This window comes from Leptodactylus fuscus, chromosome 5, assembly GCF_031893055.1.
Source record: "Leptodactylus fuscus isolate aLepFus1 chromosome 5, aLepFus1.hap2, whole genome shotgun sequence".
NCBI lineage: Eukaryota > Metazoa > Chordata > Amphibia > Anura > Leptodactylidae > Leptodactylus > Leptodactylus fuscus.
The window spans coordinates 141023897-141038192 of NC_134269.1; the positions used below are offsets into that span (position 1 = coordinate 141023897).

Below are 14296 nucleotides of genomic sequence, written 5' to 3' on the forward strand. Positions count from 1 at the left end.
TCCTGGAAAACTTCCTGTATATTCAAAGACACTTACCATTAGATAAGTAGAATGTTATCCCAGGCAGTAAAAATCATTACAACTAAGTACAATGGGAACTAAACACATTTCAATCCTATAATGCTTCACAACTATTCATGTATTGGAAATGCTTTAGTGGTAGTGAGTAGTGACAAAGGACAACCAGTTACCTCCGCTCTCAGCAGATTTTTAATTAACCATGTGCCTTAAAGGAGTTCTGAGGAACTATGATATTGATCAGCTGTCCTTAGGAAACGGCAACACTACTACAATAGAAGGGGTCCGACACCTTTGTGCTTGGTATTATTACTTGAAAGGTACTGCCCGCTCAGCGTGGCCATGTGACCACTGAATGGTCTCATTGACGTGAGAAGAGGAAGTGGAGCTCACTAGAGATGAGCGAGTAGTGAAATATTCGAGATTCGATATTCGTTTCGAGTAGAGCCTCAATATTCAACTACTAGATCGAATATCAAATCTCATTATAGTCTATGGGAAAAAAAATGCTCCTTTCAGGGGAAACCACTATTCGACTAAAGGAGAGTCACCAAGTTCACGAATAGCAGGAGGAGAGTGTTTAGGAGGAGTGCTGTGCAGTTAAAGTGCACGGACCCCATTATAGTCTATGGGGTCCATGTGCTTTAACTGCACAGAGCTTGCAGTTGCGCTAATAAAAAGTAAGCTCCCTCGTAACCGCAAGCTGCCAGCTCTCCCGACCAGCAAAGACGAGCCTGCGGCAAATCAATGCTGGTTCTGCAGCAGGCTCGTCCTTGCTAATCGGGAGAGCTGGCAGCTTGCTGTTACTAGGGAGCTCACTTTTTCTCATAGGAATGCATTGACCAGCGTTGATTGGCTAGTGTACAGCATTTGGCCAATCAATGCTGGTTCTGCCGGAGGCTCGTCTGTGACGAGGTGGAGTCTAAGATCGGACCACAATGGAGGCTGCTGTGGTCCGATCTTAGACTCCGCCTCCTCACAGACAAGCCTCCGGCAGAACCAGCGTTGTTTGGACGAATGCTGTTCACTGGCCAATCAACGCTGGTCAATGCATTCCTATGAGAAAAAGTAAGCTCCCTCGTAACAGCAAGCTGCCAGCTTCCTGACTAGCAAGGACGAGCCCCCTGCAGAACCAGTGTTGATTTGCTGAATGCTATACACTGTATAGCATTCGGCCAATCAACGCTGGTTCTGAATCGAATATTTACTGCGAATAGCGAGTAGTATTTGATCGGTACGAATTTTTCGAATACCGTAGTATTCGATCGAATATCTACTCGATTGAATACTACTCGCTCATCTCTAGAGCTCACCCAAGCATTGTAAGCTTTTCAATGGTGGGGCTTCCAGGTGTCAGACTTTATCAGTCTAATGTTAATGGTCTGTCCTAAGGATAAGTCACCCATATCATAATCCACAAAACCCCTTTAAATTAATATGAGTATATTACCAGTACACTGGACTTCTCAAACTAGCCACAGTGCATTGTAGGGGCTGAGCACCATCGTACCTTTAGACAGTCCAAGACATGCAACATGTATTTGAAAGTCAATTTTTGAAAAGCAAAAATTAAGCTAGTAAAAAACTCCCTTTAAAGAGTTCTATACTTTGGTCATTCACTTTATGTTGGAGACTATTTTTCCCGACATTGAGACCCCCTATTATGAGATGTTGCCTGTGAGGGAACCTGGCAGGAAGTATTGCATTATCTTATAGTGCCACCGCAAAGGATGAAGCATTGCACATTTCATTCTAATGGATGATCTATATAATGTCTAGACATGCTCTGCCACCCAGAGAAAGGATGCTCTTTGTTGCCCCTCTCCATTATGCACTAATTTCTAGGGTTATAATGAGGGATCCCCCTTTACTAACTCAAAACACCCCAAAAAGGTTTTTTGAAAATAGATTTTGTAAACCAAACTATCTCCTTAATAGGAAACTGTACAATGGATGCCCTATCCCTAGGAGAGGCCATCATTATCAGATCTTGGAGCTCTGTTTTTCAGCACCTTTCATGATCAGTCTATTGAAGAAACCATGGCATTCCAGAAAGCTGGTGTTCTCTTTAGTGTTTAACAAGCAACTTTTTGTAGTGGCTGTGTCTGCCGTAACAGCTCAGCTGAGCTCAATTGAATGGGACTGAGCTACTCCAAGCTGTAACATCAGACACAGCCAGTATATAATATATGGAGCTGTGTCTGTCAAATAATAAAGGGAAACAGTGAGCATTACAGCTTTTGTAACATCTGACTGGCCAAGGTGCCAACACACAGACCCACACCAATCTGATCTATGGTATAGAAGGACAAGTCATCAGTTTTGTGGTCCTGAAGAACCCCTGTTAAGGACACCCAATTATTTTCCTGGCAAAAAACCTTATGTATCAAAACTACAGTAGATAAAGTGATGCTAAGACTGTCAATTCAGTCCAAAAACAGATCTTCCAATATGACTCCAACAGGATAAGATTGAAGATCAGTTACCACGGTAAACAAAAAGAATTTCACCCATAATCCTTACATAGGAGTGTGTATATACCAAATGTTAAGACATCTGATAAAAAACAGAAACAGTCAAGTTTTCATCAAGTTGCTGTACAAATAAACACCTGTGGGTGTGAGTTTCTGGAAGTGTTGAGGATCCTTACAAATAATAGATGCAATACCGGACATAGTAGAAAGAAGAAAGAATAGATGATAAAAACAAGCTTTAGCTGTTGATAGATTTCATACAGCTGACAGATTGTTAAAGCTTGGTGCTGTGACAAATCCAGTTTGCCCCGTTTATAAGGAACACAAGAGAACAATGGTTGCTTTATGTATTTTATAATGTTACTTTCATCAGGTTGTATTTTATGTTCAAGTGTATTTCCTGAGATTTCAACAAAAACGTCTCAAGCTACTGTATACCTTGTCTTTTCAATTAAACTGTTACATTTGTTATCTTATCTTTATTATTCATGTGGTTTGGTTTGGGGCTGGCAGCAATAGTATTTTCCTTTTCAGAAGAGAGGAGAAGCTAGCTACTTTCACCTTACAGTAACTAGTAAACCACACTTCCCTTTTTTGTTTGTTTCAACTACTTTGAAGAAAACATATAAATTTATATAGGATATACATTACAGTCAGGACTATATGATGCACAAATATACATATAGTCTCTGATACCAGATACTTTTTAGTCTACTACTGGAATGAGAAATAAATACCATGTGAAATATTGTGTCCAACAAAAGTAGCAGTCAGTAACTTTCTGTCATGGCAAATGGAAGCAAGATAAGTCTTAGACCGATTGCAGAAGACCGGGCTGCCGTGAATTAAAAGCATAGATGGCACTCGGGGATGTTCCCAGTGTGCCACCCCTGCACTGGCTGTGCTTCCACAGTTCCTCTCATTAAATGAATAGGAGCCACGGAAGCACGGGCTGCAAAACTGGACAGAAATAGGACCTGTTCTATTTTTGCGGCCTGGACTGTTGGCCCGCAAAGGGGACCGTGAAATTCATGGTCATGTGTACGGACCCATAGAAAAGAAAGGGTCAGTGTGCTATCCGTGAAATACACAGATAGCACACTGACTACAGCCATGGTCATCTGTGCTTACCGCCTGCTATGAGTTAAAGTCTCGGGCAAGAAAACACAAGAGAGAGCACCGTGCGGCACCTTGTGCATTACCCTTTTAAAGCGATTCCACAAAGTATTGTTCAACATATAATCACCTTTAATCGCTGTGAAATGATCACAGCACTCAAATATCATTTCATAGACAAAATGGCTAGTAGCTGGCAGATCTTAACTGTGAAAACACGTATGCATGGTACTATACAGAAAAGGACCTATCCAACCAACTTCTACAGAAGTATCAAATGGATAAAAGGATCCGCGCTTACCTCACACACAACGCGTTTTGAAACCAGAAGCTGGTTTCTTCTTCAGATGTACAAAGGACAGTATTGCATAGATACTGAGAGCAAGTCTCGGGCATCGCATGGGAGAAACGCTGATGTCACCTGTGTGCCACCCGTGCTTCCATGGCCCTTTCATTAAAAGAATAGGAGACATGGAAGCAGGGCCACAAAATAGGATAAGAATAGGAACTGTTCTATATTTTGCGTCCCGAACTGTCGGTCCGTATAAGTGACCTTGTAATTATTGTTCATGTGTATGAGTCCATAGAAATGAATGGGTTAGTGTACTATCTGGGAAAAACACGGATAGCACACTGATCTCCACCATGGTTGTCTGCAAGAGGCCTAAAGGTCTAAGACCTCAGCTAAAGACTTTGGCCCACAGTTACAAACACTGTCTAATGGTGTCAACATGGACTAGCTTGCATCAAGTTAGAGGTTGCTCCTCTTTATGACCCAATTTTTAGTTGTTGAACCTCGGTCAATTACTTTATGCCACAGAGTAAATCAGAAGTAAATCTGGTGCTTTTTAAAGCTCTGATTTTGTGTAAAATTGCTTAAACTGATTTGTACCAGAAAAAGAAGATGCACTTTTTACTAGAATTGTGGGGCAGGCATCTTGGGAACAGTGGGCCGATGTGCTTGAGTTATCATATTTATAGTACATGTACAAGTATATTTAGGCCATAATACATAGTATGCAACTAAATACCGTACAATGCAGGTAATGGGGGTTAGAAAAAAAAGCAACATTCACAAAAATATGATTAAAAAAAAAAAGAAAATTGATTTAAGAGCATTCTGTATTCTGATGCACACTTATTCTTTATGTGCTGAAAATTTCACCTACTCTTTTGTGACCAAGTCTACGGTAAATCCAAGGTGAAATCCACATTAAATACATGCCATTTTATTTCCCATTTACTGTAGGTATTCTAATCATTTCTGTGTATACTGGCAAGTTCTAATCCACAGAATGCCAGTCAGTGATATTCGATCAGTGTTACCAAGGACTGTATTTATTACAAGATTCCAGACCCCTAGGGTTATGTGCTAAAACAATTCCACAGCTAACATAGATAATAATTTAATAGATGAATCAGCCTGTATCACATAATTCCACAATGGAATATCTCCTTTATGCTGTTATGAAATGTAACCGACATGACTGTTTGTCAGGAAATCCTATTGTTATGTCTGTAATACACATAAACACATGCAATTCCACATATTCCTTTGAATAAGTCACTTATGAGCAATGAGATGATTTCCTGTTCTTCTGTAGTCTGTGGATGTCCTTTGACAGTCAGTTGTATTTGCTCATATGCATTTATGACAAAGGAAATGAAAACGTGCACAAACAAAAAATAACAACTAAACACGATTTTAGATTTTATTTATAAAGGTTTCAGGATGAATTAAATATCATGACCTTAGAGCAGAGACGTCAACCTAGGAGAGCCCTTCATAGGGTGATGTGCAATTGGCGCAGGAAATTCAGTGACAATAGCACAGTAGACAGGGCTAAAAAGATAAGTAGTTGTCACCCCATGCATGCTAGGAATGTAGCTAAATAAATGTTTGGTGACAATCTAATAGTGTATCATCACAATTTCCTTGGAGGATATCACACAATATTAATGCATTCACTGCATAAATTCCACTAAGCCCTATATATTAAAAACAAGGTTATGGGGGAGGGGGAATCAAAAGAAATAAACTGTATATAAATCTTGCATATATACAGTACCACGACTTGCCCACCAATGATATTCTATGCAGGAAATGCCTGTAAGAGCCAAACAATAAAGCCATTTTAATACGTTATATATGACAAGCATTCCTTACTGCTCACCACCTAGCACAAATTCCAGGTAGATTTCAATAGCTGCACAACAAAGTGTGTTTATATAGTGACAGTACTAAAAAGAGAGATTACTCTTTTATCCCTTTCCTATAGCTTTAACCATGAGAATGATCACCTTACATAAATCTCTGTCTATCCCTACCCTTTCTAGAATAGCACAATGTTTACATATAATGGGACAAAAATGTAAGTAGCAGAGAGAGGCATACCATAGGCATATATAGACAGTACACTACATCACTATATAGTAAAGCTTTTAAAATATTCAGATGGCAAGAAGGAACAAGAAAAGGAACATTTCTGGGAAGTTAAAGTTGGCCCAGAGACTTATTACAATGCATATTTATTCCAGACTGAGGACACAGTAGAGCAATGCAGAAGTAAGTTTTTTTCTGCTGCAAAGGACATAACATTTATACAACAAAGTCACCTTTGACTCCATAAAGATCACTATGCACATGAATATTGGAAGTTCCATGATCGGTCATTTCCTTATATGCTCTATACCCAGAAACACTTCCTTCCCAAACAGGAGTAATTCAATAATATAATTACAGAATAATACTTAATATACAATAATGTTATTTCCTCATGACTTCTGGATTAAAGTAATGTCCCAGCCAGTTCTTATTTTAACCCCTGCAGAGACTTAAAATAAACACTGTATAGTCAACTCTTCATATAGCCAGAGTTCCTGTGGAGAGTCTTAGTTCAGGTTCTAGGTGTTCCTGACCTCTGCCCTGTGCTTGTACAATACAGCCAGAAGTGTTCAAATATCAACAAAGACCGGGGGCCCAAATGGAGACTTTCCACTGGATCCCAGTGTTTGTTAATTTAAGCCTCTGCAGGTTAAAAAAAAATAGGAATTGGAACACACCTTTAACTAGCAGCATACAGGTCATTTAAGGCTGGTGATGAATCGGGCATTTTACCTTGATTATGATTAATGGTGATTATTTAGGTCACACTCCTATTAAATTCATGCCCCTTTTAAAGTAGGAGTATGTGTTGGGCGACCTTATACTCGGTTTTGTACAGACCCAATGTGTCTGAACCAAAACGGTTATTGTTTTCTGATGTCTCTTTAGATTCTAGAGTATAATTTAGAAGAAGACCGGCACAACACCCTGCTCTCTTTGGCCTGTGGTTGGGCCTCAGTGATCACGTGGCGTGGTGACGTATAGACACAAGCATCACACCACTGCATGACCCAAGTGACTACTGAGGCCTAATTACCAGCCTCAGCGGTCCCGGACATCAGCAAAAGACTCAAAGAGAACAGGGAAAAGCGCCGGGACCCATGAGAGGTAAGTAACACTGTTTTTTTTTAAAGTTTGATCACCCTTCTAGTCCTTCATTAATTATACTCTGGGGTCTGAAGAGACTCTTGATAGCAGTTATGATTCAGAGGTGGAACCTCATGAATATCAATAGCGATATGAATAATCACTGACATGCACGATATGACTTCGTTTATCCGGGTTGACATTCGGTTTCGGTTATTTTGAGATGAATTGCCCAGCACTATTAAATAGGCAGACCATACATCTACTATGGGCTAAAAGAGAGTTAAGTTGTGGGAGAAGCAAATAACAGCCTCTTATGTCTTGGTTGGCAAAAGTCCATATCATAATTCAGGGCTCACTTGGATATACACTATGTGGTCTCTTCCCTTTTGTGTGCAGACTGTAAACCTCCCTAGTCCCTATTGTTTCCTGCCAACATCACCCAGTTTATTATAGACCATCCCCATGTAAAATAGGGGCAATTCCTATTTGCTATAATTTTATCCTTTTTTTTTATTAATTCATCCGTAATTCATCTGTAACCTTTCACACGCTCAGAATAATCTACAGCTCAAGTATAAATGAATGTTATAAAATAAATTAATAAACCTACAAAATGTCAATGGGCTATTGTTTCGAGTCATATTTCCTCAAACATCACATCCTGACAGTCCAGTCAAGTAAGGAATGCTGCTGTATTTAGTGACAGTCTGTGTCTCATGCTACCTGCTCATATAACCTAAGGGTATTTTTCTTCACAAAGAATCTATCACAAAGCCCAACGTACACAGGCAGCGCCAAACTATCTTACACCATCATAAAACAATAACAGTACAGCTATGTACTGGCACTGGGAATGGAAAAGTACACAATACAAGCACAACTGTCAACTCTGTGACCTTCATGAAACCTTATTTCTTTTGTTATATTGCTATGCAATTTAATTAATTATTATGGCGGCACAAATATTATGGACTATACAAAAGACGTTTTATCTGAATATTACTTCCACCACAAATTCTACCTGGACTTCATGCATACTATATAAAATGAAACTTTCAGCAGTGATCTGTAGACAAATTTATTCTAGGCATACCCCTGGGCTCTGACTTGTGACATCATATTTTAACAATAAAAGAAGAAAGAAAGAAGGGGCACTCACCACGTATGTTAAAAGGTTTATTCCACAGCAGATAACACACAGCAGTGGGAGACAGGCACCAGCAGCGTCTGGAGGACGGTTTCTTGCACCGGTGCACTTCATCTGGCCCTCACTTCAACAACCCGTTCAAGGAAACTGATGCAAACAGTAGGCCATCCATTTACATAGAGCTAACCTTAATGCTACATACCCATGTTCATGTACTGTAGTTCAATGGCGCAGAAGGCACATATAGATCTGCTTGCCACTCATGCCTCCATGAAACCATTCACTTTCTTCAGTGAGCCTAGGTTGCAAAACAGACAGCTATAAAACCTGTCCTGAGTTTTGCCCTGTGCTTATAGCCCCATACACAGATTCATGATTATACACAGTTGAGTGTATGGAGTCATAGAATATAATGAGTCAGTGTGCTAGCCATAACAAACCTGGATAGCGCACTGACAATGCACATGGCCGTGTGTATGAAGCCTTAGGCCGGACTCTCATAGGGTTCTTTGATCCAGAAACTGAGGCGGAGGCTGCCTCAGTTTCCGAGCCCAAAAAAATGGGTAGCTGCGACTGGATGCCAGTGCAGTATAACGGCATCCAGTTGCGCACTCCGCCTGAAGAATTAGCATGTCCGTTCTTTTTTCCGGGAGCCGGAAAAAAAGAATTGACAAGCTCCCATTGATTTCAATTGGAGTCATCTTTTTGGTCAGGATTTTGAGGCGAATTTGGCCTCAAAATCCGGACCAAAAACTCTGCATGAACTCAGCCTAAGTCAGAGAAGTCAGTCTGGGAGATTATAAAATCAAACTATGACACTTTCTGAATAGCAAAACTCCATATTATTGTATCTTAAGAGCATCCTGATTATGAATCAATACACATCGCCCTTAAAAGATCCCTGTGATATCACGTTGCCAGCCATGACCACCACACATGCCCTGGCTACTATATTAGAATACGTGCAATAGCTATTCATTGCATAGCAGTTTTCTAAATGTGTGCTAAAGTTCTATTTGGGAAAAGCATGTTCTGCTGCAGTTACAACTTAACATTTCGCAGCAGCCAGATGGATTGGGAAATAAGAAAAATGAGCCGTGCTGAGGGAATCCCAAGTCACACAAGCTCCATGAGGGTGTGGAAAAAAATGATAATGTGACTCATATCATGTCTGGCCAAAATCTCACCAGTATCTTGGGTGGATATTCTGTGTAGAGTACACTGTGTAGCGTACACTCACTAGCACCACATTTTAGGCTGGTCACTGACCAAATTATTTACACAGCATTAAGACAGCAGTAGTCGGTTTATTCCTCAGTCCACAGCTGTAGTCTGTTAATACCACCTTTTTGAGAAGGTCATCTCCTTACCTAGACCACATTTTCTGTGATAGATTTACAGTTTTCCATATTAACCATCTTATCTTATTTGAGAAGACCACCCCGCTAGGAGACCATTTTTTAACGCAATTTTGCATGATCTTCTCAAACAGGTTTCACTGTATTACATCAATATAAAGCTATGAGTTATACGGCATTATATAACAAAGTTTGCTATCCTGCATCACAATATGCACAAACAAACCTTTAGTATTCCTCGCATTGTGCACATTTCAATTGCTTTCCTTTGTCTTTGTCCCTTGCTTAAGACCCTCATTTGTTGTTATATACCACATAAAACAAGCATGACATTTCAGATATGTTACCTGGGACACCTTTGACCGTATGGCTACTATAAGTTATTCATGTATGCAGGTACAAAATGAATTGTGCATACCGGTGAGTGGTAAAAATGGTTCTTGCTGCTAGGCATTTGGTACAAATGTATCTAGTTTGGGCATTCTATATCCTGTATCTAATATTTAGTATCAGCATATGGCATTGATACAATTGACTTCAGTTTTTTTCCCCGGCCATACAAAAATAGCAGTAAGACTAGTTATAATGGAGTTGGTCAGGAACCTTAAACATGATCTAGTACTCCATTTATTATAGGGTAAGATTTGGCAGTATGGGAATACTGATAACTCTGTCTAACACTGACTTTTTTCCACAATATAATATTTCTCTGCAGCACCACCACAGGGGAACATAAGAATTGCACAGTGCCCAGTCAAATCATAGGTTGTCTGTGTTAATGCATGAAAAGATAGGTCCAGACACTCTCTACATTTCACAAGAGATGAAAATCCTGAACAGATGACCCATCCCCCATAGTATTCCTTGACAACAGATATGAAAATATATATATAATTTTTTTTAACTGGACAACCCCTTTAAGCATAGGTAATGGAAAATAGCATAATGTATGCTAAAGACATCTCACCTTCGCTTGCACATGTTAGGTGGTAGTACTACTTTATTTATTATTCTGTATCAGTCTTGTAATTTTGAGCATTTTATCTCATTATTGCTGGTACAATCCAGCTGACTGCAAAAGTTATGCAAACTGTACCCAAAACCTCCTGTATGGAAATGTTTCCATAATTGGGTTTAAATGTCATGATCTAGGCTATATAAATGTTGGTAAGTCACTATTCACATCAGTCCATGTCCCCACTTGCACTCACAATCTAATTCCCTTCTCAGACACAGTCACACACTAGTCCCAATTTCATAAGAAGTTAATTAACCCATCATTATGTATGTGGAAAGTAGAAGCAAACCAAAGAACCCAGAGGAAACCAAGCACACAAAGGGAGAAATTTCCATGCAAATAACGCCCTTGGTAAGATTTGAACCCAGGGCCCCTAGTGCCACTAAAGAACAGTGCTAACCACTAAGTCATTACGCCAAAGATTTCTATACTAATTTATGTCAGGTATAGTGTTGGATTCAGATTACCGGATACTATCTATAATGTCCCAGTGGTTCACCACACTCTCTTCTATACCACTTATCACTGCGTTCATCTACCACTTTTGCAGTCATTCCAAAATGCCCACATCTGATGACCATGCAAGTTTCCACAAAATAGCTACATATGCAAAAAAAAAAAAACAGGAAAGTGCAATACATTTTATCATCAGTTTTGTAAATGCACAGCACAATTCCTTTCTCTTTGGGTTATTGTAACCTGACAGGTGCCAGATTATAAGAGATTCTAGGTTATTGAATGCTTATAAAACCCTCTATGTGTAAGGGAAGAGAAGTCATATAAAACAGAGTCTCCTAATTGGTTATTTGAGGGTGAAGACACGCACAGAGGCTCTGGCCGCACGCCAGGCGGGGCCACTGGAGTTTCACTTGACAGGGTGACAAATTTATTGATTATTGGTTGGTACTTGGTACTGAACACGTGTTTCTGGGGGTTGGAGACCACTGCATGTGTCTTCACCCTTAGTAAACGGAACAGAGTTTGATCTTAAATGTAAAATGATGAGTTAGAGCTATGTCGGAAATAAGTGCCAGAATATCAGGATAACCTGATGTCCAGCTAGAAAATATTACTATATATCTGGCAGGCCTCTCAATAGTCACATGTATTATTCGTTAAGAAAATAATTGTATTCATTTAGAGTTCATATGCAAAAAAATTAACCAGTTAACCTTCAGCCTTGCTCTGTTAGTACAGATAAAGAATGGAATTAGGCTACACTGTAAGAACGACCACTACTTTCTTTACCACATTCAGTAGCCACATTGTAATATAACTAATGCTGTCATATACTGGTAATAAAATTTTCGCCAATTCTATATATCGATTCACTGCAGTGCCATTTCTATTTCCGTCCAACCCTCATATTATAAATTCATGTGATGCATTGCAATAAATGCTGATTTTATTGGAAGTGTCAGAAATATAATATTGCAGGACATCCCATGTCAATCAATAACCCCCTAAAACAACACAGCAGGGATACGCTCACGATGAGCTATGGGATGTTCCTAATAAAGAAGGCTATAAAGCAGCAAAGACGAAAACATCCTTCAAGAGGACAAATGAAGGAATGAATGAGAAGTGCAGAGATTGAGGTAGCAAATCAATATTCCCTTTGGACCAGGGAGAAAGGATAGGATTTATAGAAAATTTTACTCACCTTTCTCTCTTCAGCTTCTCTGACGCTGCCTTGAAAAGTTTTCTTCTCGTCAAAATCACAGGATGGCTTTAACATGAGCTGACAAGAATTCAATGACTTCTCTGGCTTCATCAGCTCCAGGGACCTTGATGGATACTGCTGTGACATGGTCTTGCCAACATGTGGTATAGGTAGGGCTGTATGTATTGGCTTTGATCCTACAGCTGGCTGTCTTAACTTAGACGAAACACCAAGCACAGACATAGTTTCTAGAAGACTTTTAGCTCTACAGACAAAATCAAAACACGTTAGTAGAGCCTTCTTCTACCATAGTCTTCAATCAGTACGTCTCGGCTGCTAGAGTACAGCAAAGCAAAGTCTCAGCCATGTGTTTTCCTAGGGATTAGAAACCATACACACTTTCATAATGTGTCTAGGATTTGCTTCATCTTAAACGGTTTTTAGCTTACACTCACAGAATCTGCTCAGCCAGTCGGTTGCAGTATAACATTAACACTCCTTTGGGGCGTGAGGCGTTTGAAGGTAACGTTCACAGATCTCTGTGTCTGGGATTAAGCTTTATTCTCCACCTCTTTACAGGCATTTCAAGTATGGGCTTTCCCAGAATGAAAGAGAAGGCATGAAGAGATTTCTTACTGCAACTGTCAAAATAGCAGTGAGAGTTCAGCTCTTCCTGACTGCGCACACGGGCAGCCGCATTCCTTCTGACACGAACACAATTCAGTTTCCACTTTAGAGAAAAAAGGCAGGACATTGCAAGTGGCCAAAACAAGCAGCTGTTAAACACGCTTCTCTGCCGGAAACACACTCAGCAAAACTGTTTGCTAATTCCTGTTGTTTCCTTCCATTTTCAGAACTAATTTTATTTTTCCTGCAAACAACCTCACCTTGAAAGCAGGGTTCATGAATGCCATGTTTCATTGTGTGATCGAAGACAATCCATACGTAGGCACAAAAGCCTTGGTATCAGAGAAAAAAATACCGACAACACGTGGGAAATGACAAAAACTGACACTGAGAAGTAATAAATCACAGAGACTCATGGTTTCTCCAGAAGGCACACACTTACTGTATACTATACAAGGGTAGTCACCATATAGGGAAAAAACTAGAAGGCTTACCAGAAATGCATGATGAAACCAACATTGGGGTATGCAACCAGTAGCTGTTACCGGTAACTGGGGCACCCCTAGCCATTTGATGCCCAAACCTACGCAAGAATAGCTACACAAGATGGAGCTCCAATAATTTATTGACCAATGAGTGTTGTTCTATTATGACCAATGAAAATCACACTCAGGATAAAAGTCAAAAATAACATTTAACTTTTTCTTTATTAATGGCAATAGAGATGAGCGAACACTGTTCGGATCAGCCGTTCCGAACAGCACGCTCCCATAGAAATGAATGGAAGCAGCTGGCACGTACACTTTGCCGGCGGCTGGTCGCTTATCCCTCCGCGTGCCGGCTACGTTCATTCATTTCTATGGGAGCGTGCTGTTCGGAACGGCTGATCCGAACAGTGTTCGCTCATCTCTAAATGGCAAGGGATACTGAGACTCCCACAGATAACTAGAATGATGGGAGCACTGTACTCAGTCAGGCACAGTGGGCTTTCATGTATTGAATAATGCAATGCTTAATAAACTGTAACTGTTATTCCATGTTCACACAGTGGGATCTGCCACCAATTTTGTAGTGGATTCTACCTCAGAATCAGTGGCAGATTCTGCCTCCCATTGTTTTCAATGGGAGGAAGAGATTGGAAAAGGTTGGCAAAAATAAATGTCTTGTTCGATCTTCCCGTAGATTCTGCAGCTGGTTCAGCTACGGGGTCTGTGGCGAGAGTTTGCCCAAATTAGACCCATTCATCTGTGCTTAATCAGCAGCATAAAGCTTCAACAGAAAGATGATGCTGTACATCAGCATTCCATCATAAGGAGTTAGGTCTGGTGAGGAAAATGAACAGGAATCCAAGATGGATGTCCACCTCAAATTCCTCTTCTTTTTCCAATGCCTAAAAAAGG

General features: G+C 40.1%; 1 protein-coding gene across 2 annotated transcripts in view; it reads right to left on the reverse strand.

Moving 5' to 3' along the window:
* NAV3 (neuron navigator 3) overlaps positions 1–12840 on the reverse strand; it is a 228717-nt gene extending 215877 nt beyond the window's left edge. For both annotated transcript variants that reach the window (XM_075274311.1, XM_075274312.1), the window contains exon 1: positions 12270–12840. In XM_075274311.1, the coding sequence (XP_075130412.1) occupies positions 12270–12512 (243 nt within the window). In that variant the 5' untranslated portion in view covers positions 12513–12840. The remainder of the gene's footprint in view (positions 1–12269) is intronic.
* Between the last annotated feature and the right edge of the window lie 1456 nt (positions 12841–14296).